The sequence below is a fragment of the Aulonocara stuartgranti genome (genome assembly GCF_965226115.1).
Source record: "Aulonocara stuartgranti genome assembly, chromosome: 15".
NCBI classification, from domain to species: Eukaryota; Metazoa; Chordata; class Actinopteri; order Cichliformes; family Cichlidae; genus Aulonocara; species Aulonocara stuartgranti.
The window spans coordinates 31706816-31733604 of record NC_138951.1 but is presented as its reverse complement, the minus strand read 5'-3'; the positions used below and the strand labels follow the sequence as shown (position 1 = coordinate 31733604).

The 26789-nt window shown below is 40.4% G+C and overlaps 1 protein-coding gene across 1 annotated transcript in view; it reads right to left on the bottom strand.

Moving 5' to 3' along the window:
- The window catches only part of nt5dc1 (5'-nucleotidase domain containing 1), a 77553-nt gene that overhangs the window by 29185 nt on the left and 21579 nt on the right, over positions 1-26789 (bottom strand). The window contains exons 7-8 of the mRNA XM_082505355.1: positions 2710-2884; positions 337-434 (exon numbers count right to left, since the gene is read on the bottom strand). Of these exons, the coding sequence (XP_082361481.1) occupies positions 337-434; positions 2710-2884 (273 nt within the window). The remainder of the gene's footprint in view (positions 1-336; positions 435-2709; positions 2885-26789) is intronic.

The following is a 26789-nucleotide window of genomic DNA, read 5'->3' as shown; positions in this document are numbered from 1 at the left end:
CTCAAAATGATGCCACTTTGCTGTTTAATGTGGCAAAGCCAATATATTCAATTCCAGACATGCAGCAGTAATTACACAATATGACAAACACGTACAAGATAATTGAAAAAAGATGTTTTGTTTTTGTTTAATTAAAAGTACGTTTTATGTGATGGTACTCTTTAAAGTGACAGATTATTATTTTTATATATTTGAAATCATAATAATATTTTAATGTAACATTTAACAACATTTTGAAACCTCCAGTCGGTGCAAAAGTTATATATTTGAGCCTTTTCTACAGATGTTTTCAAGGCTTAAATAACTGAGAAATGGGTGCGGTGATCTTTTACTTACCAAGGGTTCTAAAGGGCCTCTGCTGGGGCACCAAGGAGAAGAATCCTGGCTTAAGGGCATTTGTGATAATGATGTCAAATAGTTCCTCAAAGTCCTTCCTGTAACAGCCAGAGAAAACTCTTTAGACTCGACAACTCGTGGAAAGCATCCAAGTACACAAGTGCACACAGTGAGGCTGAATGAGCCTAAACAATCAGATGATACAGATGATAGAAAACACAGAGCAATAAACAGTGAAGAAATGCAGACTAAAGTAAACACCGACCTACAGTCATGAGGACTTTAGTATACATGTTTATGAGGAAGAATCTTCCTTATAAGGAGAGAAGCCAACAAGTGGCTCATGAAGCAAGACATAAATATTAGTATGTGCCAAGCTTTAATTGCTTCATGACAAAAGTGCTCATTATAGTACAGTACAGTATATAACCGTGGCAAAAATGGGTTTCTGCACATTTTAACAATCATAATTCAGAACTCAAAAGTCTATTTGTACTGAAAAATATATTAATATAATTGTGATCCACACTTTGCAACTATAACTGCTTTAGCTCTTCTGGGAAGGCTTTCCATGAGGTTTAGGAGTGTGTTTATGGGAAAGTCAGACAGTGATGTGTGACTTTGGAAAAGGAAGGGCCATCCCCAAACTGCCTACACTGGGTCAGGGACAAGGAGTTTAACCCTTTCATGCATAGTGGTCACTACAGTGGACAGCTATTCAAAGGCGGTTTTCTTGTATTTGTGTCTGTGTTGATAGTATACTTGCATATAAACCACTACATTGGACACTGCTGTGTCACTCCATACCCTGCCACTCACTGGGTGACAGGGTTATATTTGTTATATTTATATTTATATATATATATTATATTTATATTTATATATACCTATGTGGTATGTGACTTTTGTTGCTATGATGCCAGGTCTCTCTTGGAAATGAGATTTTTAATCTCAATGAGATTTTTTACCTGGATAAATAAAGGATTAATAAATATTTGTTACATATATTGTTATAAAATATATTTAAAATATATATAAAAAATATTTTTGTTATGTTATAGTTCTTTCACATTTTATTTTAGTAGTTTGTCAAATTCATAAGTCAAAACGTATGTTGTCCACCTAAGTGGACATGTAAAAACCTCTTTGAAAAGTGCATGTTTAAAAAAATTAAGTTCAATTTTTTTTAAATTCAGTTTTGGCTGCCCATATGACCCACTCCCACATTAGCCGAAGAAAATGGATAAACATCTCAACTTTCAGTACTTTATATAAACCAGAAAACATGCTTAGTCAGTGGAATAAACACTCACAGAATCATGAAATGATGCTATTCTTCTTATAAAAAAAGTCTTCATCCAATTGTACCAAATAGTAATGCCCACTTCACTGGACAGGTTGGTCAGTATTAGCTTGTACTCTCCTGTTGGACAGAGCTGGCTTTCCTGTGCTATTTCTGACAGCCTCGTGTCATTGGTGTTCAGCCACTATTTGCCACACAGCAACTACTGTGGGCCAGTGACGATTTTCTCTTGAAAAGGACGGTGGCATGATGACAAAGGAGAAGCCCCGTTTCTCAATAAAGTGCTTTCTTAACATATCACACATCATGTGCTGACATGACCCACCAACACATTTCCCTGGAAGAATACACAAACTTTGGCTGTAAGACAACCAAGTAGGATGTTGAAGCCAACTACCTCAATCAGCACAAACACTCCTCCCTAAACCACTTCAGCCTAATTTCTAAGTCTTACAACAGAAATCTGCTGACCTTGTAAAGGTCTGAGTGTGTGCCAAACACACACACTCAGACAGGCCTCTGCTTTCTGTGGAAGACGACAGGAAATGGTGTGAGAGGAGGACATCCAGAGCAAAACGGCTTTAACCTGAAAACTTCACATGGAGCAACAGCTTCAAGCAATGGAGACTGAAAAAAAACCAAACTATCGACAAGGCCAGAGAAGAGGATAAGAGCCGACAAAGAACAAGAAGGGCTTATCTAAGTCCAAACACAGCAGCAACGTGGACACTGTGTTGTTTCAAGGCCCTGTACTGCTGCTTGATCGAGTGTGAAATGGGGCTTAGGCTACAAAAACAAGGCTCTAACCACACTTTGTATAGTGAAGACAGAGGGAAGCTGGTAATGCACAAAGCCAGTGATTTGAACAGTAGCCCCACCGCTACAATTTAAAAACACAGACCTCATCAGCATCCTGCTGGGCAGGTTTAGAAAGGTCAAGGATGAGTGAGTTGAATGAAAAAAGAATAGGTTAAAAGCCCTATTTGGACTGTTATGGTAAACAAAGCAGATGAGGTTCCAGCTTTGTTAATGGAGGTGCCACTGTGAAGTATTGGTGTGGGCAGTCTTACCCCAGGATGTGTTCACAGATGAGCCTGCAGTAGTCGCTATGGGAACTGGTGATGAGGAGCAGAACCTGGCCAGCATTTTTCATGCTGCGCAGCCAGGTCTTGACAGAGTCGGAACAACGCTGCAGGTACTGGCCCGGATCCCTCTTCACACTTGGGAAGTATGTCCCTGCATCATCTGTGGGGAAACACAACAGTAGTAAGACACGTGCACGCTATGTAAACAAAAGTGACGCTGCTACTATTTCACATTCAGATTTCCACAATCTGACACACCTCGACAGAGACTCCAGTAACAAAGCTACAACAGTTATTTACTATGGTAATAGTTGATTACTGTAGCTGTGAAGCACTACTACCATGCCGCTTGGGGCTTCGTATTACACACTGAGTGTTTCTTTTTCACTCTCCCTATGTTTATACACCTCTCTGTATTTAATCATTAGTTAGTGTTACTGTGGCTTTTGTCTTGTGTCACTCTCTTCATCTTTTCATCTCCAACTAGTCATGGCTTTGCCTCCCTGAACCTGCTCAGTTGAAGATTTCTTTCTTTTAAAAGGGCGTTTTTCCTTCCCGCTGTCACCAACTGCTTGCTCAAAGTCGGCCATTTAATTTTGGGGGTTTTCTCTATATTATTGTAGAGTCTTACAAGACAAGACAAAGCCCATTGAGGCCATTATTGTTGTAATTTTGCACTATACAAATCAAAGTCAACTGAATTAAATTGAACTGAACTCATTTGTTATTTACAGTCCAATGCTAGAACACCCTCAGCTGCTGAACATAACAGCATTTCCTTACTACCCACTGACCATCTCATTAAAATTGATCCCCACTGTAACATACGTGTAAGTTACAGTTGTGTCATAGAGCTAAACTGACAGCATGTTTCTGAGTGGCTAACACAGGTCTGTTTTTGCTCTGCTGTACCATCATACAGTGCAAATGTAACACTATATGGAAAGTACCAGCTGTTCACAACCGCTAACGTAGTGTCCATTTTTAAACAGGTAAAATTTTTATTGTCTAATCTGATTTTTTTAAGTAATCTGTGGTCATCTTTATCTTTTTACCTGATATAACACTTTAATAACAAAGGACAGCATGCTGACCTCCAGTTATGGTCACTTATTCTAGGATAAAATTCTTTCAGCTGCGTTAAAACTTTGATACAAGTAACTACCTGTAATGCAACGATGCAGAGAAACAACAAAACAAAGAAAAAGAAAACTGAAATCTGCTACCATAAATATGCCAGAGGAGTCTTTGGGTTACTGAAAGAAACCAGCACAGATGGTAATCAATTAGCTTCTTCGCATATTGTTGCAAAACCCCAAAAAAGCTACAATTCTTTCAAAGACAAACATCAAAGGACACATGCTTCCATTTTTCCTCGTGAGAGACTAAATGTTTACAGATTGAGCAAAGAAGGCTGAAGTGCTTGAACTTTTCCACAATTTATTTTCTGCTGAGCAAGCTTCAAAAAACAAACAAAACTAAACACACAAAAACATGAACTATATTTAAAGATGCCATACAGAAAAAAACATAAAGTTCTCTTTGGAATCTGTGTTCACAAAAGTGGGACCTAAGGGTCATGGCCCTGCTTCTCCATCACTTCACTTCCTGTTAGTATTACCAATTCTGGCTCATTAAAACATGTAACTCAGTTATGTGTCTCATCACTATAAAAACCTATGAATAAAGCATGATATATCAAGAATACAGATACTGCCTGACAACACATAATACACATGAATACATATAATATTGCCATTCTGCATTGTAAAATGTGGAAACATTATCAAATGGTACCTGGAAGTCTTGTAACTGCAAAAATTGTGACTATTTGTAGACCCAATGAATCCTACAGACAAAAGACCTCACAGTTCTGCGATGGAATTGACATAAAGGCAACCATATACAAACAGAAATATGAAGCAGATGGTATTTGCTGACAAACTTTAATAGAAGCTGTGTTTTTTCTTTTGCAAGCAGAAGAAAAAAGAGCTACATTCTACTTATAGTACACTACTTATCTCTATAAGTTAATACCATTTTTAATATCCTGACATCAGCACCCTCAGCAGACTACCTGACACAGTATTTATAGCAGCAGTTTCAAATTCTTTTCTGTTTAGGTCTATTTTTTTTAATCTGACTAAATAAATAGGTATGTAACAACTACTGCCTGTCATGGGAATGATATGGTTGAGCGGTTTCTCAGTCCTGCACCAAGTCTAAAATGTTTGGGCATGCTGGCCTCCAGTGGCCAAATACAGGACTAACATGGAAGAGGAAAAATGCTCTGGTTTTTTCCAAAAAAGGCAGTACAGAGGTCTAAACAGAAGATGGTGACAAACACAAACAAGCAAAAATGGCTCATTTATCTGGTTTATCCGGTCAGTGAGAACCTCTTAATCCGCATTTTGAAAGTGTTCCAGATGCAAACATTTAAAAAAAATCTCGTCTGAAGTTTTAATTGCATCCACAGATCATTACACCTTCAGCTAAACAGCAAAAAGGGGTCTCAACAACCACGGCCGCTCCTCAGGAAGCACAAAGCCTGTCTTGCCTCATTACCCACAATCAGGGAGGTCATCTGTGGGGGATTAGGTGAACTTTCCTAGCAGCAAGATTCCATGAAGTAGTTTCATGTGTTTACCAAACATCGACCCCACATGCCAGCACCAGATTTCAATAACACGCCGCAAAGATTCAGAGATGAAGATGGCTAAAAAGATGATATTGGATTCCTTATCCAATACCAGCCACAATAAAACATCATAAAAGCACGTGGTAGTTCTGCTGTAGGTGGTAAATAGTGTCCTGTTGCTAGATCAAGGGAAATTCTAAATCCATAGTGTCCAATTTAGTCAATATTAACAGATAGTGCAAAAATTTGTTTGCAGATATACATGCTGACCACAGACGCTGGTCATATATCGCCTGTTTTGCTGATATGTCAGTGTCAGTCAATACTGGCTGACAGCAGCAGACAGTTGATATATCAGCACATCCCTATAGAGATCAACACTTCCACCCATTCTGCAATTCATATGAACAAAGATGCTAAAAAAAAAAACGCTCGAGTGTGATCCCAGAACAGGATGATAGCCTCAACTGAGTGCTGTTTTGTTTTGTTTTATTTCTTTCTGTCTCAGTGACACCTCCCAAAAACAACTCGGTTTTTTCATTTCACAGACGCTCTATATTTTGTTCTATATCTCTTCAGCCCTCTGTCTGCTTCCAGGCAAATGATTTAAAGCAGAGAAGCAAGCGAAGAAGCAAACCAGAAGTCCCGCAGAGAAGCGCATAATTAAAATGCTGCTCTGGCACCACTGTGAGGCTACTACAGTGTGTGTGTCTAGCTGTGAATATAGGACTGAAGTGCCCTGAGGCCCAGCAGGCCTGTGCCTGGGCACTGCACTGTGCAGGCAGGCGCCAGGCCTGCATAACTGAATAGCTGCTCAGTGAAAGAAAACCACGACCTGCAGCAGGTCAATCTCTTTGATACATCAAAGCATCCTGACAGGATACACAAATCAACAGTAGCAGTGGAAATTAGGGCAGAGAACATGAGCATTTTGCAACCAGCCACACCAAAAGTGATGAGGGGCACAATCTACACGTTCATTTATTTTCTTTATCCCCCCAGCAGGAAAGATAAAGGCTAAGAAAACAAATGTGAGAAAAGATCCATTTACTCTTTTTGTCATTATACATAATAAACATCAATCTCTGTATATACACTGTATAAAGCACATGTACTAAATCTCTAAAGGGAAGCTATAATCTACAGTGTTTTGTCTTAAAAAGGCATCCAGACAAACAGCATTTTCCAGCACCTGTTGGAACCACGTGGAAAAACTGGTCGGGCCATTCTGTCTGTGGACTTTCCATTTTTAGCAGAACGACCACAAATTGCTGCATCATGTCCTTTGCACACTTTTTTTCCCCTTTCAGTCGGTGACAGTGGAGCTTCACTATCGAAATAACACTCGTGATAACAAAAAGGCAATATACTCTAAAAACAAAGCTGTCAAAAGGAGGTTCCAACTTCGTCCACAACAAGTTTCACGTCAGGTCAAAAAGCCTTTGACATTTCTTGCTTTTTTTTGACATTGTAAGTCAATTAAACTGTTCATCCTCTCTACATAAAGGTAAATCACTCAAACAAATGACACAAAAGTTGTCACTTTGAAGTAACTTTCATGACTGAAATAAATAAGAACAACAGCTCAGTTACATAAAGTGCAACTACACCTTCAAATCTGAGTTTGCAAATTAGGTGCCAAAGATTGGACCCTCACTGAGAAGAGAACTGTGGAACCCGTTTCCTGTCTAAGGTTTGCTTTTCATTATTGTACCCAGATCTAAAGAAATCTGAGAGACCTTTAGAAAAAGTTTGGACGGGGATTCAATGACAACAAAAGTAGTAATAAATAGATTGGTACTTGTACAGCACTCTCTTAGGCTACGTCCACACGTACACGGGTATTTTTGAAAACGGAGATTTTCCGTTTTCGTTTTAAAAAATAATCCCATCCACACGTAAACACAGAAATGAAGAAAAACGCTGCTAGGAACATGCCAAAGCAACAGGTGGCGATATAGTCCTAACCGTGTAGAAATGTTGGCCAATCAGAAGTCTAGAAGCCTCGGTGGGAAAAAGTAAACAAAGCTGGGGCATAGAAGCAGAACCCAGTCCTATGTGTGGAGGGACAGTAACTGTGTGTGTATACGTAAGCATTTAAACAAACTCAGTCAGAGTACAATTAACAGTAACAGTATTGGTGAAATTCATTTCACCGAAACAATAACATGGCGCACAGTGTGACGTCACAAAAGGCGCACACCTTTGACGCTGCGTTTTCTCCGTTTTCTCCGTTTTTCTCGTCCACACGTAAATGCAAAAACTGAGTTTTCGAAAATATCCACCCTGGCAGGCGTTTTTAGAAATCTCCGTTTTCAGTGACCGAAAACGCCGTTTACGTGTGGACGAAAGGTGCAAACGCATAGAAAAATCTGCGTTTTCAAAAATACCCGGGTACGTGTGGACGTAGCCTTAGTAACAGCCTTATTCACCCATTCACACAAACACTATCATACAAATGTTTTCACTTTAAACATAATGTATTCACACTCCGTTGGATACATCAGGGCAACTTGGGGTGAGTTCCACCAATGCATCTACTGGAACAATAAAGTTTTGTTGATGGTGGTGGAAAACCTAACATTATGGTACAAAGGTGTTACATTACGCTGGGATATATTGACTAGTGTAAGACTGCAGAGTTCAATGTAATGTGAAACATACCTCAACAAATATCACACACTCACAAGTTGTTTTCATTGTAAAACTCAACCTAGTTTAGTCAAGTTGTGGTTACGAAGTGCCTCATTAATATTAATATAAGATAACTTTGTCCTTAAGACAGATTAGGAAGATGTTTCCTAGGAAAAATAAATCAAATAAATTTCATAAACTGGAAGAAATTTTAAAGATTGAATTAGTAAAGTATTTTATTTTGTAGTCCTATTAAATCATACAATGAATGTAGGGAATGCATGAGTTGTGGAAATTCCTCCATCCATCGTTCCATCTCCCAAAAGTATTTTCCCCAAATGGTCCTTTTTATCTCTAAAAAATATAGGGCTAGATTTCAGGTAACTTTTTGTGAAAGATGATGAATTACACCTCCAAGGATTTATCTGCCTGCTGTCCCAGTTTGATCTAAGTAGATTAATTAGACTATCATACATTAGAATAGCTTTCCCAAAGCGGTCTTTCGTTGAGGTGTTGTGCTTTAAAGGGTGTTTTATCTTAATGATCAAGGAACATAAAAAAGAGAACAGGGAAACTTTTGAGTTGTTCACTAGGCAGGCAGATAGACTCCTGTCCCTTAGTTTTTCTACTTTCTGAAGAAGTGCTACTGAAGTGGAGATAAAAAGCGACACAAAGAACAATGGCAGCTGTGAAAAAAAAGGGACGGTGGTTTTTGGACACCCTTATACACATCGCTGTGGGGGACAGTGACGCCAGTTGCGCAGTCACTTTCGCCTCAGAGCAAACGTGAGGGACACTGCAATCTGTCATTACACCAAACCAGAGCTATATTTAGCCAGTGCTATCTTAAGAAAACTGCAGGCATTCATACTTTAAGGTCTGATCTCAGGAAGATCACATCTTAAATTCCCTATACAGGGTGACACCGTGCACAGTCTCAGTAGGTGCAGCGCAACCGAAATACACAGGGAAGAAAACGCTGATTCAAAAATCCCATTGCCTATTGTAAACAAGAGTTAAATGCACAAGTGAAATTGCCCTTCAAATTAAACATATTTATGTATATTTATCTTAACTACATTTTGCTGACTCTCAGAAGAACACCGACAAAAGAAAAGCACAAAAGGCAAAATGTGTAAAACCCTGAACAAGTCCAGTCTGGTTTGTTATAATCACAGGGAGTTTATGGCACTCACAATGATGAATTATCCTCCAAGGTGCAATCTCCATAAACAATAGCTACCTGCTTGGCTACCATCTTTATACATGAGTCTTAGAAAACACATGGGAAGCGTGCACGATCGCTACTCCTCATCAGTTCACACAGGATGAAAAAAATGGCAAAAATACTGACTTATGTTGCAACAACATCTTTTATATTGCTGACGTAAACAGAAGAAATACTATTTCTATATCCAAGCTGTGGACTGGAACTCTGATAGGGCCCAGGATGCCTGAGAGAAAAGCAAAATGATCACCTTGCAGTAAAGCTGAGTAAGAATGATCACCAAGTTTAATGGAACTATCAGTAGATTATGATATTATGACTTAATTATAGCACTGAAAAATAGAACCCAGACTTTAGAGACAAAGGTATTAAAATGATGAAGCAGTGATCACTAGGAGAATAAAATATGTGAACACAAATGCCAATGGGCTTTCGTCATATGCAATTGTATGCTCCAAGGGGAGGCTGTAAAATGTTGTGAAAGGAGTCTAATACAATCCAGTGAGTAAGTGAAGCACACGTTTGTTTGATGACAGGGATATTGAGGTGGGTTGATGAGGATATCCTTAACTTTTCTGTCAGGAAACGCTGCTGTTTTTGTTGCTGTTAGCTGCACTTGGCGAGTAAACTTTCTATGAGAATGGGAAAGTGTCATTTTTAGTACTGCGCATACGTGAAACACAAGCCGATTCGACCTGCCTCATTTCTGTCTGCCGTTTATTTACTTAACGGCTCTTTGAAACGCCGCGGCAAAATGTTGAGGAAAAGCACAACGTTTTTTAAATGGACTAGCAATAAGGTGGAGTTGTTGCTGCGAGTAACACAAAAGTACAAAGTTGCAAAAGCAAGTGAGAAATGAAGAATTTGAAGAAAAGCTGTCTGGAGCATTTACAAACTGATATTAATCTTTAATAGGGCTGTCAAAATTGAGAGCAAACAAAACAACTGCTGTGTAATGCCTTCCGCTATCTTAGTTTAATTGGTCACATGACTGCATCACATGACTAAAATGTGTCATCGTTTTCGAAAAGGCTCCGGGTTCGCTGTCCACACTGCGACAAGAAAACGCTTTGGAGAGCGTTTTCAAAACGCTCCATATTCCTTGACCGAAAACACCGTCTCAGTGTGGACGGAAGGCCAAAACAGAGAGAAAAAGATGCGTTTTCAAAGGAAAATGTATTAGTGTGGACATGGCCTCCCTCTCTCTCCACACTGTTGCCTCCAGTGAAAGTCCTGACACCCCTCCCCCAACTATCACTTTCACTCACAACCAGGTTCAGAGGCAAATAAGGCCCACTTTGCACCAGAAAGAGGAAACCAGCGGCTGAACAACAGCAGCACGTTTAAGCTTGATAAGCTGTTGTTAGAATGTATTTAATATTACTTTCTACTCGAGGATCTTTTTCTACGTAGCTGACGGCTGGTAACTGAGCAGGGGTGGATCTAGCAAAGTTTAGCCAGGGGGGCCGATAGGGCATTAACAGGGAAAAGGGGGCACAAAGACATACTTTTCTTTCTTATTCTCATTTAAAATGTCTAATAAATAAAAGCTTTTAATAAATAATTATCTGACACCCAAAGTTTTAATTTGATGTAAAATGAATAGAAGTCAATTACTGTATATAGTGACTATTAAGTCTAATATATATACCCTAGTAAGCTATAGCACTTTTTCCTTTGGGAAGGTACCATCTGTGCAGTCTGCAATTTTGTTGAAGAAAGATGTTGAATCTATTTAATATTTCTTGAAAAAAAATTGATTTCTGTGCATTTTTTTTTCACACTGCATCAAATTAAGGTTGATTACGTCGATTAAGCATCATGAGGTGGAGCGTGAGGGGTGGTTCCCTATTTTTTATTTATTTATTTTTGTTGCTGGGAGTTGGAACCCTATTAGTTAGGTTGCTTAATATTTACGCTAAGTACTCTTTAAAATACCAGAATAGGGAGGATGGTGTAGGTTTAAGTTTATTAGATTGATCAGTATTGCTGAACTATGAAACATTTTTTTTGCATACAGGTATAACAGAATAGCTTTAGTGTAGTTGTTGTTTTAAACTTGAGTATGAACTTATACAAAATGCAGCAAGATATTTAAAAAACAGTTTTGTTGATTAAAAAACACTATATCGGATTCATATCGGTATCGGCAGATATCCAAATTTATGATATCGGTATCGGTATCGGACATAAAAAAGTGGTATCGTGCCATCTCTACATTCAACACCATCAGGCCAACCCTCCTGGGTGATAAACTAAGAGAGATGCAGGTGGATGCTTCTCTGGTGTCCTGGATTGTTGATTACCTGACAGGAAGACAACAATATGTACGTCTTCCACAGTGTGTGTCTGACAAGATAATCAGCAACATAGGGGTACCACAAGGGACCGTCCTCCCCCCCTTCCCTCTTCCCCCTCTACACCACAGACTTCAACCACTGCACAGAGACCTGCCATTTTCAGAAGTTTGCTATTGACTCTGGGGTGGTTGGACGCATGAGCAAGGGTGATGAGTCAGAGTACCGAGCTGTGGTTGACTCCTTTGTCACGTGGTGCAAGCAGAATCATCTGCAGCTCAACGTGGCAAAGACCATGGAATTGATTGTGGATTTTAGGAAGACCAGGAAAACCTTGACCCCTGTTTCAATCCAGAGGATCAATGTGGACATTGTGGAGAACTATAAATACCTCGGAGTACACAAAAAAACCACCAAAAACACCACTGCACTTTACAGGAAAGGCCAGAGCCGTCTCTATTTTCTGAAGCAGCTGAGGTCCATCAACATCTGTTGGACAATGTTCAGGATTTTCTATGAGTCTGTTGTGGCCAGTGCATGCTGGGGCAGCAGGTTGAGGGTCGCAGATGCCAACAGACTAAATAAACTGATCCGTAAGGCCAGTAATGTTGTGGGGATGGAGCTGGACTCCCTTAGGGTGGTGTCGGAGAGGAGGATGTTGTCCAAGATAAAGACAATGTTGGATAATACCTCCCACCCACTCCATGACTTGCTGGCAAGCCACAGGAGTACATTCAGTGAGAGACTGAGATTACCAAAAAGCAACACTGAAGGACACACAGGATAAATAAGCATGTTTACAAATGTTTTTGTGTGTTCGAGATCTCACTTCAGTCCAGGAGAAGAGGCTTGAGGTGAGGAGTGGACACAAGAGCAGGGAGAGAGCAGTTTTGGAGGAGGAGAACGACATGATGAAAATGTACAAATGTTAAATGGTCATATATGAAAGAGCTATTTGTGATTTTTTAATTTAAAGATGTTTACTATGTACAGTGGCTTGCAAAAGTATTCGGCCCCCTTGAACTTTTCCACATTTTGTCACATTACAGCCACAAACATAAATCAATTTTATTGGAATTCCACGTGAAAGACCAACACAAAGTGGTGTACACGTGAGAAGTGGAATGAAAATCATACATGATTCCAAATATTTTTTACAAATAAATAACTAAAAAGTGGGGTGTGCGTAATTATTCAGCCCCTGAGTCAATACTTTGTAGAACCACCTTTTGCTGCAATTACAGCTGCCAGTCTTTTAGGGTCTGTTTCTACCAGCTTTGCACATCTAGCGACTGAAATTCTTGCAAAACAGCTCCAGCTCAGTCAGATTAGATGGACAGCGTTTGTGAACAGCAGTTGTCAGATCTCAAATCTAATTTTTCATGATTTGTTGAATTAACCCTCTGAGGTCTGAAATACAACTGCCCATTTTTGACTCCTTTTTACATTTGTATTTTCCCCTGAAATTGTTTCATTTTATTTTTTTCCCCTTGCCTTGTTTAGTATCATTCTTTTCAGCTCAACTGAATTTAGTTGTTTTTTGCTCATGACAGTGCAGATTTCTGACATTTTGTGTAATTTAAGCATGTAACAATGTGATTGTTTTCTAACAAAAAACAGTGTGAAACTTCAGTTAGACTTGTGTTTGTAAAGCAACCACCCCATGTTGTGTAGCTTTCTGGATTTTATACTTATTGGGCTACATATTTATTATACAGGCTATACAGTACATAAAATCAAAACGCATTGGCTACAGACAATAATTAAGTTATAGACTATAAGATAAGATAAGATAAGATAAGATAAGATAAGATAGAACTTTATTAATCCCTCGGGTGGGTTCCTCTGGGAAATTCGATTTCCAAAAAAGCACAGCAACGACCGAAGTTACAGAGTTACAGAATATTATATATATATATATATACACACACACACACACACACACATATATATAAATACAGAGACAATATAAATAAAATATACGAAGGGGATAAATAGAATAAATAGGAATAAAAAATAAAAATACAAGTGAATTGCACATTTCAAGTATTGAGGTCTATTGCACTGTTGACTATTTACAAAAAGTATTGCACAAAAGGTATTGCACAGTGAGGTGAAGAGGCACTACAGCTTAGTTGTTCCCCCCTCCTTTGTCCTCCTGTTTCCCCTCCCTCTCCCCTCCAGAGAGGAGTTAAACAGTTTGATGGCATGTGGGACAAAGGAGTTTTTAAGTCTGTTAGTTCTTGTCTTTGGGAGAAGCAACCTGTCACTGAACAGACTCTTCTGGTTGTTAATGGCCGTGTGCAGAGGATGCCTGGCATTGTCCATAATGTCCATCAGTTTCTTTAATGTCCTTTTCTCTGCCACTGTCACCAGAGTGTCCAGCTTCATGCCGACCACAGAGCTAGCCCTCCTGATCAGTTTCTCCAGCCTGGATGAGTCCCTCTTTGCTGTGCTGCTCCCCCAGCACACCACAGCATAGAAAAGTACTCCAGCAACCACCGACTGGTAAAACATCCTCAGGAGCTTCCTGCAGATGTTAAAAGACCTCAGCCTCCTGAGGAAGTACAGTCGGCTTTGTGCTTTTTTATACAGGTGCTCTGTGTTGCATGACCAGTCCAGTTTATTGTCCACCCACAGCCCGAGGTACTTGTACTTGTTGACCACCTCCACCTCCTCCCCCTCTATCTGAACCGGCAGTGGACCTGCTCTAGACCTCCCGAAGTCCACAACCAGTTCCTTAGTCTTTGAGGTGTTGAGTTGCAGGTGGTTTGTGTGACTCCATGCGACAAAGTTCCTCACCAGACTTCTGTACTCCTCTTCCTGATCATCCCAGATACACCCCATGATGGCTGTGTCGTCTGCAAACTTCTGAATGTGGCATAATTCAGAGTTGTAGCAGAAGTCAGAGGTGTACAGGGTGAAGAGAAGAGGGGACAGCACAGTTCCCTGTGGTGCTCCTGTGCTGCTGACCACTGTGTCAGACGTGATGTCCTTCAGCCTGACGTACTGTGGTCTGTCGGTGAGGTAGTCGGAGATCCAAGCGACCAGGCAGGGGTCCACCTCCATCCTGTTCAGTTTTTCCTGAAGCATACAGGGCCGGATGGTATTAAAGGCACTGGAAAAGTCAAGAAACAGGATCCTGACCGTGCCTTTTCCCCCATCCAGGTGTGAGTGGGCTTTGTGTAGGAGGTACAGGATGGCATCCTCCACTCCGACACCCGCCTTGTATGCAAACTGTAGTGGGTCCTGGGCATGTTGTACCTGTGGTCGGAGGAGGTTGAGGAAGAGCCGCTCTAGAGTCTTCATAAGATGTGACGTCAGTGCCACCGGTCGGAAGTCATTCAGCTCATTGGGCCGGTTCTTTTTGGGGACCGGGACGATGCAGGATGTCTTCCATAGGGCGGGCACTCTCCCCAGTCGCAGACTGAGGTTGAAGACTCGTTGTAGCGGCTCCCCAAGTTCAGCAGCACACGCCTTTAGCATCCTAGGACACACCTTGTCTGGGCCTGCTGCCTTTCTGGGGCGAAGCTTCCTCAGTTGTCTCCTGACCTGATCCACTGTGACACTGGGAGATGTTTGGGAGGAGGGGAGGGGGGGGGATGTCTTGCTGCTGAGAGAGGGATTGGAGGAGGGGGGTGTCATGGTGTCAGGAAGGGGGGGAAGCGAGGGAGGTAGGAGAGTGGGGATTGGACTCTGTAGTGAAGGTGAGGGTGAGGGTGGGGGGGTTGTGGGCTGGTCAAACCTGTTGAAGAAGTTGTTGAGTTCGTTTGCCTTCTCCACAGTCCCCCCCACTGTGCTTTTCTTGGTGTTGTGGCCTGTGATGGTTTTCACACCATTCCAGACCTCCCTCATATTGTTCCTCTCCAACTTCTGTTCCACCTTCCTCCTGTAGGTGTCCTTTGCTTCCCTCAGGCAGCGTTTCACCTCCCGCTGTGCTGCTTTCATCTCCTCCTTCACTTTGCTCCTGAAAGCCTTCTTCTTCATGTTGAGGACAGCTTTGACTTCCTGTGTTACCCACGGTTTGTTATTAGGATAACACCGTACCGTCTTAGCAGGGGCGACCATGTCCACACAAAAGTTGAGGTAGTCTGTAAGACAGTGTGTCGCCCCCTCTATGTCCTCACCATGTATATTTATATGAAAAACGTGTACTTACTGCAATTGACTCATTTTAACCATATTTAACCACCTGCATATGTGTTTGAAAAAAAAGGCTTTGATTTTGCCCCCCCATTTGATTTCTTTGCCACCCTCATGCCACCCTAAGAAAATTTCTCTAGATCCGCCCCTGAGTGGGTGGGAGGTATTATCCAACATTGTCTTTATCTTGGACAACATCCTCCTCTTTTGCAAGCCACTGTGTGTGGTGGTAATGTCCTTCTTGGCCACTGTGTTCAAGATGGTGAGGCAACATGACGAATTCTGGTGCACGCTCCTTATTTTCAAAATAATAATTCAAACTTTTGGAGAATGGATCAATTTGGTGGAAGATGTGATTAAACACTAACGAATATATTCATGAGGACAGTTTTCCTTTTTTCCTATTAAACAACTTCAAAAAAATTACTTGCCGCACTTTTAAATGAATCACACAAGTGTAATTTACTAAGATTAAAAGCAGGCAATTTACTCCTTTTCTCAGTATTGTTTAAAAGTTCATGATAATCACTGTAGATAATACTCACAAATGTCAGTCCTGTAGGCCTATAGGTAGCTATTGGTTCTTCACCCTGAATGCTTAGAGCTGAGCCTCACATTTTAGTTATTCAGTACATATTTAAACTATTTTTATATACATATACAATGCAATCCAAACTCATATTTATTGCATTTTTCACAGCCTTAACAGCAGCAAGGCGGGCTATTAAAGACATATTGAGCTGAGTGCAACTATTGTCTTCTCACAATATGAGAACAGTTAATGAAGTCTTTGGTGGAACCCACTTTAATCACACTCCAAGCTGCTGCTCAGTTAAGTTTTTACGACTCTCAGAGCAGAAGAAACAAGAGGCTCCTTTTGCTGATGTCAGATGGAACTGATGTTAAAAGTAAGTCAGAGCTCATTCTCTGTATTCCAAAAAAAGGTGCGATTATCGTTCCTTTCAGACCAGCGAATATACGCTTATTTTAAATTCTTAAGACTGAAATCTACTGATCACACTCTAACATCCAACCACATGAGCAATTACCATTATTTTATCCTTGTTTAAGATATGGCAGCATCATTCATCCTCCAAAGAAAACCTGATGGAAACTAAACTAGCAGTTCATTAGGAGTCTGCTGTTTATTTGACGCAGCGCAGAACATGCCTCGTCTGTTATGTTGTACGCAAAACACATATTTAGCTTATCTGTGAGCAAACATGGGGCTGATCAAAGAAAGGCGCCACCACAACATCATTTGGCAAGTCAGACATAACACTGTGCATCCCCACCCTGATGTGGGGAACGTCACGCAGTGGAACATATGTATACATTTGTTTAAAAGACAATGACAAAGGGACTCCAGTGCCAAACAGATCATTTTAAAACATGAAAATAGCCTCACACTAACAGACGAGACCCAGGACTTAGAAGTCAGCTGTGGATTTTGTGGTGTTTCTCTAGCTCTGTCACTGGAGACACAGATGGGAGGGGTTAATGTAAATATTGCGTGTCCTGAATACACATATGGGAGCAGCAAACTGTAAACACACATACATGTAACGCCATCATTTTTAACTGTTCAACAAACAATAAACAACAGATCATGTGCAGTGCTGGATCTGATGATGTCTAAAAAGTAACTGGACAAGTTAAATAACCGAAAATAAAATGTTAATTTATAGTACATGGTTGAAAACCCTTTGCTGCCAATGACAGCCTTGAACTCAAAGAAGTCTTGAACTCAAGGACATCACCAGATCCTGCGTTTCCTCCTTTTTAATGCACTGCCAGGCCTTTACTGCAGAAGCTTTCAGTTGCTGTTTGTTTGTGGGCCTTTGAGTTCGAAGTTTAGTGAACAACTGAAATCCACTCTCAGTTGGGTTACAATCAGCTGACTGACTTGGTCATTCAAGAATATTCCACTTTTTTGCTTTAATAAACTCCTAGCATGCTTTGGCTGTATGCTTTTGGTCATTGTCCAGCTGCATTATGAAATGCCGCCCAATCAGTTTGACTGCATTTGGCTGTATTTGACCAGACAGTGTGTTTCTGAACACCTCAGAATTCGTTCTGTAAAGCCATCACAGTGCCTTTACAGATTATGTGGTATGCTTTGGATCATGAGCTGTTCCACGCCTTCTCCATACTTTTTTGTTGCCATCATCCTGGTGTTGATCCCTGTTTCATTTGTCCAAAAAATGTTTTTCCTCAACTCTGCTGGCTTTCTTAGATCCTTAGATGTTTCCTTCTTCTTTTTTTTTTTTTTAGCAAGTTCAATCTAGCCTTTCTATTCTCAAGTTTTATGAGTGGCTTGCACATTGCAGTGAACCCTGTGTCAATCCTTACTTTAATGCAGTTCTCTTTATGGTACACTTGGATATCAATATGCCTACCTCCTGGAAAGTGTTGTTCACTTGGTTGGCTGCTGTTAAGGGGTTTCGCTTCACCATGGAAATGATTCTGCGATCATCCACAAGTGTTGTCTTCCATGAACATAAGTTCAGTAGTGCTTTCTTTCTTTCTCAGAGAATGTAACAAACTGTAGCAATTTCTGAGATGTATTTTTTCTTGTTTTCACAGCTTAAGTATGCCTTTTTTCACCTGCATGGAGAGCTCCTTTGACTGCATGTGGTCTGTTTACAGCAAAATCTTCAAACACCACACCTCACATAAAACTCCAGGCCTTGCTTAATTGATAATGGCTATACAAAGCAATTGCCCATACCGGCCCATGAAATGCCATTAAATTGTGTCCAATTACTTTTGGTCATGTTAAGGAGCTGAAACACCTAAATCCTTCATCCAATGTCAGTGATGTAAGCTGAAAGTCTACACATTATGTCCATCTACATTATATAAATGCATTGTGCAATAAATGCACAGTGTCAATGTCCAAATATATACAGTGGGGCAAAAAAGTATTTAGTCAGCCACCGATTGTGCAAGTTTCCCCACTTAAAATGATGACAGAGGTCAGTAATTTGCACCAGAGGTACACTTCAACTGTGAGAGACAGAATGTGAAAAAAAAATCCATGAATCCACATGGTAGGATTTGTAAAGAATTTATTCGTAAATCAGGGTGGAAAATAAGTATTTGGTCAATAACAAAAATACAACTCAATACTTTGTAACATAACCTTTGTTGGCAATAACAGAGGTCAAACGTTTACTATAGGTCTTTACCAGGTTTGCACACACAGTAGCTGGTATTTTGGCCCATTCCTCCATGCAGATCTTCTCGAGAGCAGTGATGTTTTGGGGCTGTCGCCGAGCAACACGGACTTTCAACTCCCGCCACAGATTTTCTATGGGGTTGAGGTCTGGAGACTGGCTAGGCCACTCCAGGACTTTCAAATGCTTCTTACGGAGCCACTCCTTTGTTGCCCGGGCGGTGTGTTTTGGATCATTGTCATGTTGGAAGACCCAGCCTCGTTTCATCTTCAAAGTTCTCACTGATGGAAGGAGGTTTTGGCTCAAAATCTCACGATACATGGCCCCATTCATTCTGTCCTTAACACGGATCAGTCGTCCTGTCCCCTTGGCAGAAAAACAGCCCCATAGCATGATGTTTCCACCCCCATGCTTCACAGTAGGTATGGTGTTCTTGGGATGCAACTCAGTATTCTTCTTCCTCCAAACACGACGAGTTGAGTTTATACCAAAAAGTTCTACTTTGGTTTCATCTGACCACATGACATTCTCCCAATCCTCTGCTGGATCATCCATGTGCTCTCTGGAAAACTTCAGACGGGCCTGGACATGCACTGGCTTCAGCAGCAGAACACGTCTGGCACTGCGGGATTTGATTCCCTGCCGTTGTAGTGTGTTACTGATGGTGACCTTTGTTACTTTGGTCCCAGCTCTCTGCAGGTCATTCACCAGGTCCCCCCGTGTGGTTCTGGGATCTTTGCTCACCGTTCTCATGATCATTTTGACCCCACGGGATGAGATCTTGCGTGGAGCCCCAGATCGAGGGAGATTATCAGTGGTCTTGTATGTCTTCCATTTTCTGATGATTGCTCCCACAGTTGATTTTTTCACACCAAGCTGCTTGCCTATTGTAGATTCACTCTTCCCAGTCTGGTGCAGGTCTACAATACTTTTCCTGGTGTCCTTCGAAAGCTCTTTGGTCTTGGCCATGGTGGAGTTTGGAGTCTGACTGTTTGAGGCTGTGGACAGGTGTCTTTTATACAGATGATGAGTTTAAACAGGTGCCATTCATACAGGTAACGAGTGGGGGACAGAAAAGCTTCTTACAGAAGACGTTACAGGTCTGTGAGAGCCTGAGATTTTCCTTGTTTGAGGTGACCAAATACTTATTTTCCACCCTAATTTACGAATAAATTCTTTACAAATCCTACCATGTGAATTCATGGATTTTTTTTTCACATTCTGTCTCTCACAGTTGAAGTGTACCTCTGGTGCAAATTACTGACCTCTGTCATCATTTTAAGTGGGTGAACGTGCACAATCGGTGGCTGACTAAATACTTTTTTGCCCCACTGTATGGGCCTAGCTGTATGTACTGCTTGTGTTTTTCTATCACTGGAGAGAGACAGCAAAGTAAAACCTGATCTTGCTGAACTCCATTACAGAAAATGGCAGAAAATAAATCAGGCACAGAGTGCCTAAAGTGACTAAGGGAACAAAAACACAGTGATCATGGTAAGGTATATAATTAAAGTACAACACATCACACACTCTTTCTGTCTCGTACTGCTGTGGTACTCTTAGTAGTCAAAATCTGAAACTGAATCAAAAAACTTCAATGTGCACTCTGCAGCATTTAAGAAATACTTTAATAAAATAATTTAATCCCCAATGTATTAATGTCTTGGAGTATAAAACATACAAAATATTTCTCATTTTTGAAGAACCATTTGAATTTCCTCTCTAATCCAAAATGGTTGATGAGTTACAGTAATGGGAAGCACATATGGTAAAATCTACACCGCATTCCAAATGATTATGCAAATTGTGTTTAAGTGTCATAAAGATTAAATAAGTTGTTTTTCAATTAAACCCATGGATGGAATTGTGTCTCAGGGCTCTTTGGATGACTGAAATCAATGCCGGACACCTATGATCATTAGTTTGCCAGGTGAGCCCATCCATCCATCCATCCATTCGCTTCCGCTTATCCTTTTCAGGGTCGCGGGGGGTGCTGGAGCCTATCCCAGCTGTCATAGGGCGAAAGGCGGGGTACACCCTGGACAGGTCGCCAGTCTGTCGCAGGGCTAACACATAGGGACAGACAACCATTCACACTCAGATTCACTCGCACATTCACACCTAGTGGCAATTTGGATTATCCAATTAACCTATCCCCACAGGTGAGCCCAATTACAGGAAAAACTACTAAAGAAGGATATTCCACATTATTAAGCAGACCATCATTTTCAAGCAATATAGGAAGGAAATAGGATCTCTCTGCTGCTGAAAAGCATGAAATAGTTGAATGCCTTGGACATGTAATGAAAAACTTAGCTATTTCATGAAAACTTAAGCGTGATCACCATAATGTTAAGAGATTTGTGGCTGAGTCAGAGCACACACAGGTTTGTGCAGATAAAGGCACAATGATGAAGGTTTCTGCCAGAGAAATACATCAGACAGCAGCTGCTAAAAGGCCATTACAAAGCAGCAAACAGATATTTGAAGCTGATGGTACCTCTGGAGCCCTGCGAACATGAAGGTGTAGGATCCTCCAGAGACTTGCAGTTGTGCATAAACCTTCTATTTGGCCATCCCTAACCAAGGCTACGTCCACACGTACCCGGGTATTTTTGAAAACGCAGATTTTTCTATGCGTTTGCACCTTTCGTCCACACATAAACAGCGTTTTTGGTCACTGAAAACGGAGATTTTTTAAAACTCCGGCCAGGGTGGATATTTTTGAAAACTCCATTTTTGCATTTACGTGTGGACAAGAAAAACTGAGAAAACGCAGCGTCAAAGGTGTGCGCATTTTTTGACGTCACAGTGTGCGCCACGTTATTGTTTCGGTGAAATGAATTTCTACAATACTGTTACTGTTAATTGTACTCTCTGCAGTGTTTAAATGCTTACATATACACACACAGTTACTGTCCCTCCACACATAGGACTGGGTTCTGCTTCTATGCCCCAGCTTTGTTTACTTTTTCCCACCGAGGCTTCTAGCTGGTCGGCCCTTTTAGGGTCCCCGAAGGTGTGAAAATGACCTCTGCAAAGTATGTGTAGTTTCTGACTGACCACTTTCTTCCATGGTAGAAAGAGAAGAACTGTGCCTTCTGCAACACAACCATCTTCATGCAAGACAATGCACCATGTCATGCTACAAGGAATACCTGTGCATCATTGGCTGCTATCGGCATAAAAGAAGAGAAAATCATGGTGTGGTGCCCATTTTTCCCTGACTTCAATCCTATTGAGAACCTTTGGAGCATCCTCAAGCAAAAAAATATGAGAGTGGGAGGCAGTTCACATCCAAACAGCAACTCTGGGAGGCTATTCTGACATCCTGCAAAGACATTCAAGCAGAAACTTTCAAGTTCCATGGATATGAGAATTGTAAAACTGCTATCAAATAAGGGGTCCTATGTTAATATGTAACTTGACCTGTTAAGATGTTTTTGATTGAAATAGCTTTTGATTTCAGTAAAATTGATCTACTAATGCTGCAAATTCTACAAATAACCATTTTGAGTTCTTTACAACCTAAAAAACTTTTGAAACTCTGTTTGTGTAATATTTTGGAGCAGTGCATTTTAAGTTTTTTATTTTTGAAAGAGATACTGTTTTCATTGGTAGTTTTGTTCAGTAACATTTGAATTATAATCTATTGGTTGATGAATCAAAAATTATACCGACTGTCATTTGAATCGACTGCTTAGGAAAATCAGAGGAAAATATCATTTGCATAATAATTTGCAACACAGTGTAGGTAGAGCTGATTTTTCTGTCTGTGCTCAGACAGCAGTACCTTGTGAATGCTTTACTGTGATACACTGAATATCCCTATAAAGCATATTTCTCTGCTTTCTAAATCTGTTTGAAATCTGTTTCTTGCACAAACTGTAATGAAGTTATGATGGGGCTTTTTTGTATGTCCCATCCGGCACTGTAGCAATCAGAGTTATTGTCTGAAGGCCAAGAAAAATGCCCAACAGATTTATACGGCGTTTGCTATACTGGTCCACTTGATTGTCATATTTTATTTGACATTAATTATTATTATTATCATTATTGTTATTATTGTCTGTGAAGGTTCTCAGTCATCCAGGTCATCGTAGTCAAAGGAGCTTGCAAAGAAAAGCGTCTGGACTTCTTTAAGTTGCTTGAAGACGGTTCACCTCTCATCCGAGAAGCTTCTTCAGTTCTAAGGTCAAATGGTGGACTCTCCATGTTTGCAACAGTAAGCAGATGAGAATGGGTAAGTGTGCATGTTTTCAGGTTCCTTCCTTCCTTCTTCTCGTTCCAACTTTTTCAAGGTTTGGTGTTGGCACAATAAAGACACAAACAAAGATGTCATATTCAATCCACTTGCTACTTTGCAAACTAATTTAGCCTTGTGGTATGGATGACTTCATCATCCAACTTAAATCTTTATAAAGCTGTAAAAACATGGATACAGTTGCTGTGTCAACATACAAGTGGCACATGTACGCACTCACTTCATGACAGCCCTGAGCGATGGATGCATAGAAAAACACTGTGACAAGCTAGATAGTAATATAGTTACTGATTACAATAAAAGTCTATCAGGATTATATAAGAGTGCAGACAGCTGAATGGTGTTTTGTCTCTAGAAAAAGCTGTAGTCTAAAAGACCAGGGTTTAGGAAAATGTTGCAAAAGTGTAATAGGATTCTGCTTTGAAGGGTTACAATCACACCATAAACCATGGGATTTTGGTTAGGAGCCTTCCGATGCAGAAAGCAGCCACGCTATCAGACATAGGATGCTCCAAACAATTCTTCTGAGCTAAACAAATTCAGTAGTGAATTTAGCAGTGGATGCTGAGGTGAATGAGTGGTCAGAGACGTGGTGAATTTGATGAGAGCATTTTGGTATTTTTGCAGCTTAATACTATGTTTGAAATGAAACTGCAGACTTTAAAGCAATCTTATTTTGGATTTGCTGGATTACCATAAAAACCAGAGCACATGCCACTTCACCATTTTACTGAGAAAATTAGGCATTTCTTTATTTCACTTGCTCCACCTCTCCTGGGTGATACTTGCTGACTTCAGACTAGCAGCTGAATTACACATGTGTATATTGCTAATAAAATTCGAGCAAAACCAAAGCAGTGGTTTCAAAATATTGTCAATGAAAACTAGTCCTATTTACTACTTCTCCCTATCGCTAACAGCTGCAGTTAGCCTCTTCCTTCTGCTGTGAATTACATTAAATGTGTTTTGTCCACATACTCGAAACCAATGGCCTGAGAGTTGTAAGAAGGTCCAAGTAATTATAGGGTTGGACAAGGAGGGTTGGACAAGTTCACCTAACCAGTGGTCATTACAGTCCAAAGCCCCCTGTTTGATGCATGGGAGCGCAGCAAACCCTTCATGACTGACCAGCTATTATAAACCTACAATAGAAAGAAGCCAAATAATCCATCAAATCATCTGAACCAAGTTTCAAAGACTCACATGCTGGGAAAAGGTGTGACAGTACATAAAGTTTTTGGTTTAGCAAAGGAAGCTAAAAGCAAAACTGAAACCCTCTTTTGTTTTGCTATTTTTTAGAAAATGAAAATATGCTAAAGTAGCTACAGCAACAGGTTATAACTCTTCTTGTATCAGTTGGTGTATTCAGTTCAGTATCAGGCACTTAAATGCCTAATGCTGTGAATAAGAAAAGTGCCTGAGCTGGTTAACAGACACAGACTCATGTGCTGGGTCAGACACCATAATATACTTGCAAGTTTTGGCCATGTCCACACTAATACAATTTTGTTTGAAAACACATCTTTTCCCCTCTGTTTTGGCCTTCCGTCCACACTGAGATGGCGCTTTCGGTCAAGGAAAACACAGCGTTTTGAAAACGCTCTCCAAAGCGGATACAGTCGCAGTGTGGACCGTGAACACGGAGCCTTTTCAAAAACAATAGTGTATTTTAGTCATGTGTTGCAGTCATGTGACCAGTTAAACTAAGATTATGGAGGGCATTATACAGCAATTGTTTTGTTTGCTCTCAATTTTGACAGCCCTATTAAAGATTAATATCAGTTTGTACATGCTGTAGACAGCTTTTCCTCAAAATCTTTAATTCTCACTCGCTTTTGCAACTTTGTACTTTTATGTTACTTGCAGCAACAACTCCACCTCATTGTTAGTCCATTTAATGTCCGCAATGTTTCAAAGAGCCGTTAAGTAAATAAACGGCAGACAGTTTCACCCACGCACAATACAGAAATGCAGCGTTTTCGATTGTTTCAGTGTGGATGAACAACTTTTTGGAAACGCTTGGAAAGGATAGTGTGGACGCGGAGCGTTTTTAAGCGAAAACGCCTATTTCAAATTTATCTGGATTAGTGTAGATGGAGCCTTTGTCTTAGCACGGCTGGCAAAAAAATGCCTTCCTTTAGTCCTGATCCCCCCAATCTTGCCCGTTTAAGATTTGTTCTGTTCCTTTTTTTTTAAAAAATTATTATAATTATGTATTTATTTTATTTTCATGTTTTAAAACGAATTGTTCTGTTCCTACATATATCCACAAAAGTTTTTGACCTTGAACTATTCACAGCACTCTGTAAATCACACCATTCAGTGTTAGTGTCAACACACCCACGGCTACAAAGCTGTAAATGCAGTCGCTTTTGGGAACACAAAGCCCCCGTTTTGGTAAGAGCAGCAATCTTCAGACTGTGTTTACACGTCTCAGCACAGTTTAAAGAGTGCAGTCCAAGAGCTTTGTTTCATTCCTCCACAGCCTCGCTGTGTTCTTTCTTAAGCACCCCTGTAAACAACACATACTTCATTTTGTGAATGGTTTAGCTGACTGCAGCCAAAAGCTACAGAGGAAACATGGACCTATTATTTATTATTACATTTCACAGTGCTGATAAAAAAAGATGCAAATCTGACACTGTACAATTAAATGTAGATGTTGCCTTTTCTGTGATGATGGACCATAAATAAAAGAAAAACCCTACTCAGCTAATTTTACATTCTGTATATTTTCTCTGAGGCTACAAGTTAAAACTTATTTAAGCTACTTTAATGGATATAATGGCTTTTACGTTTTCAAATTTATACCCACTTCCACTATCTGTGGTGAAAATCAAACCAAAGATATTTACTGTTCGTGAGATAAATGCTATTCGTGACTCGCTGCTTATTCATTTCTGCTGAGGGACGCTCGGTTTCTTTGGATTGGAGGAGGAAAAAAGCTTCTAAACTTCCTTACACATTCTTCCCACCGGCTAAGAATGGTTCTCCCAGCCCAACACCTAAAATAAAACCTAAACCGACAAAAACAACAACAGACCTGAGCGGAGAGCAGCCCAGCGAGGGAAATCCACACAGATCCCAGTATATTTAGGACACAGGCCACCAGCACTGATAAGCATGGGTAATGGTTTAAAATACCATAAAGACATCTTAAAGCACATACTTTATGCCAAGAACCGAGCTTACTGGTTATATTTAAAAAAGCATAGAGAAGGTGAAGGGTTTGTATTTTTATATTTACAGAGCATTCTATTTTGCTTGGCTTTTATTCAAACATAATTCATGGTTTCTGTTTGATTTACACGCAACATGCCTGCCAGTACTTTTCTATTAAATGCTGAGGACTGTGCATTTCTTTTTCAATCAGACTGACTTAATAACTGTTTAAAACACAGGCCCTATTATGGCTAATAGCTAAGGACTTGTTTGCATGGATACAGGCGCTGCGGCACAGAAAAACTCTTTCAAAGTTTGACGTAATTTCCCCCGAAGCAGCTGCCAGGTAACTGCTCCCAAACCTAAAACCCTGCTGAACTAAGCCTATGTGGTCTAGATTTGCACATCAAGGCGTGGATGTCAACCTAATCGCGACCATGTCACTGGTGACTGGTGTATGCATGACTGTCTGTCTTCTGATCATAAAGCTCTCTCAGTGGCATAAACATTTTTGAGCTCT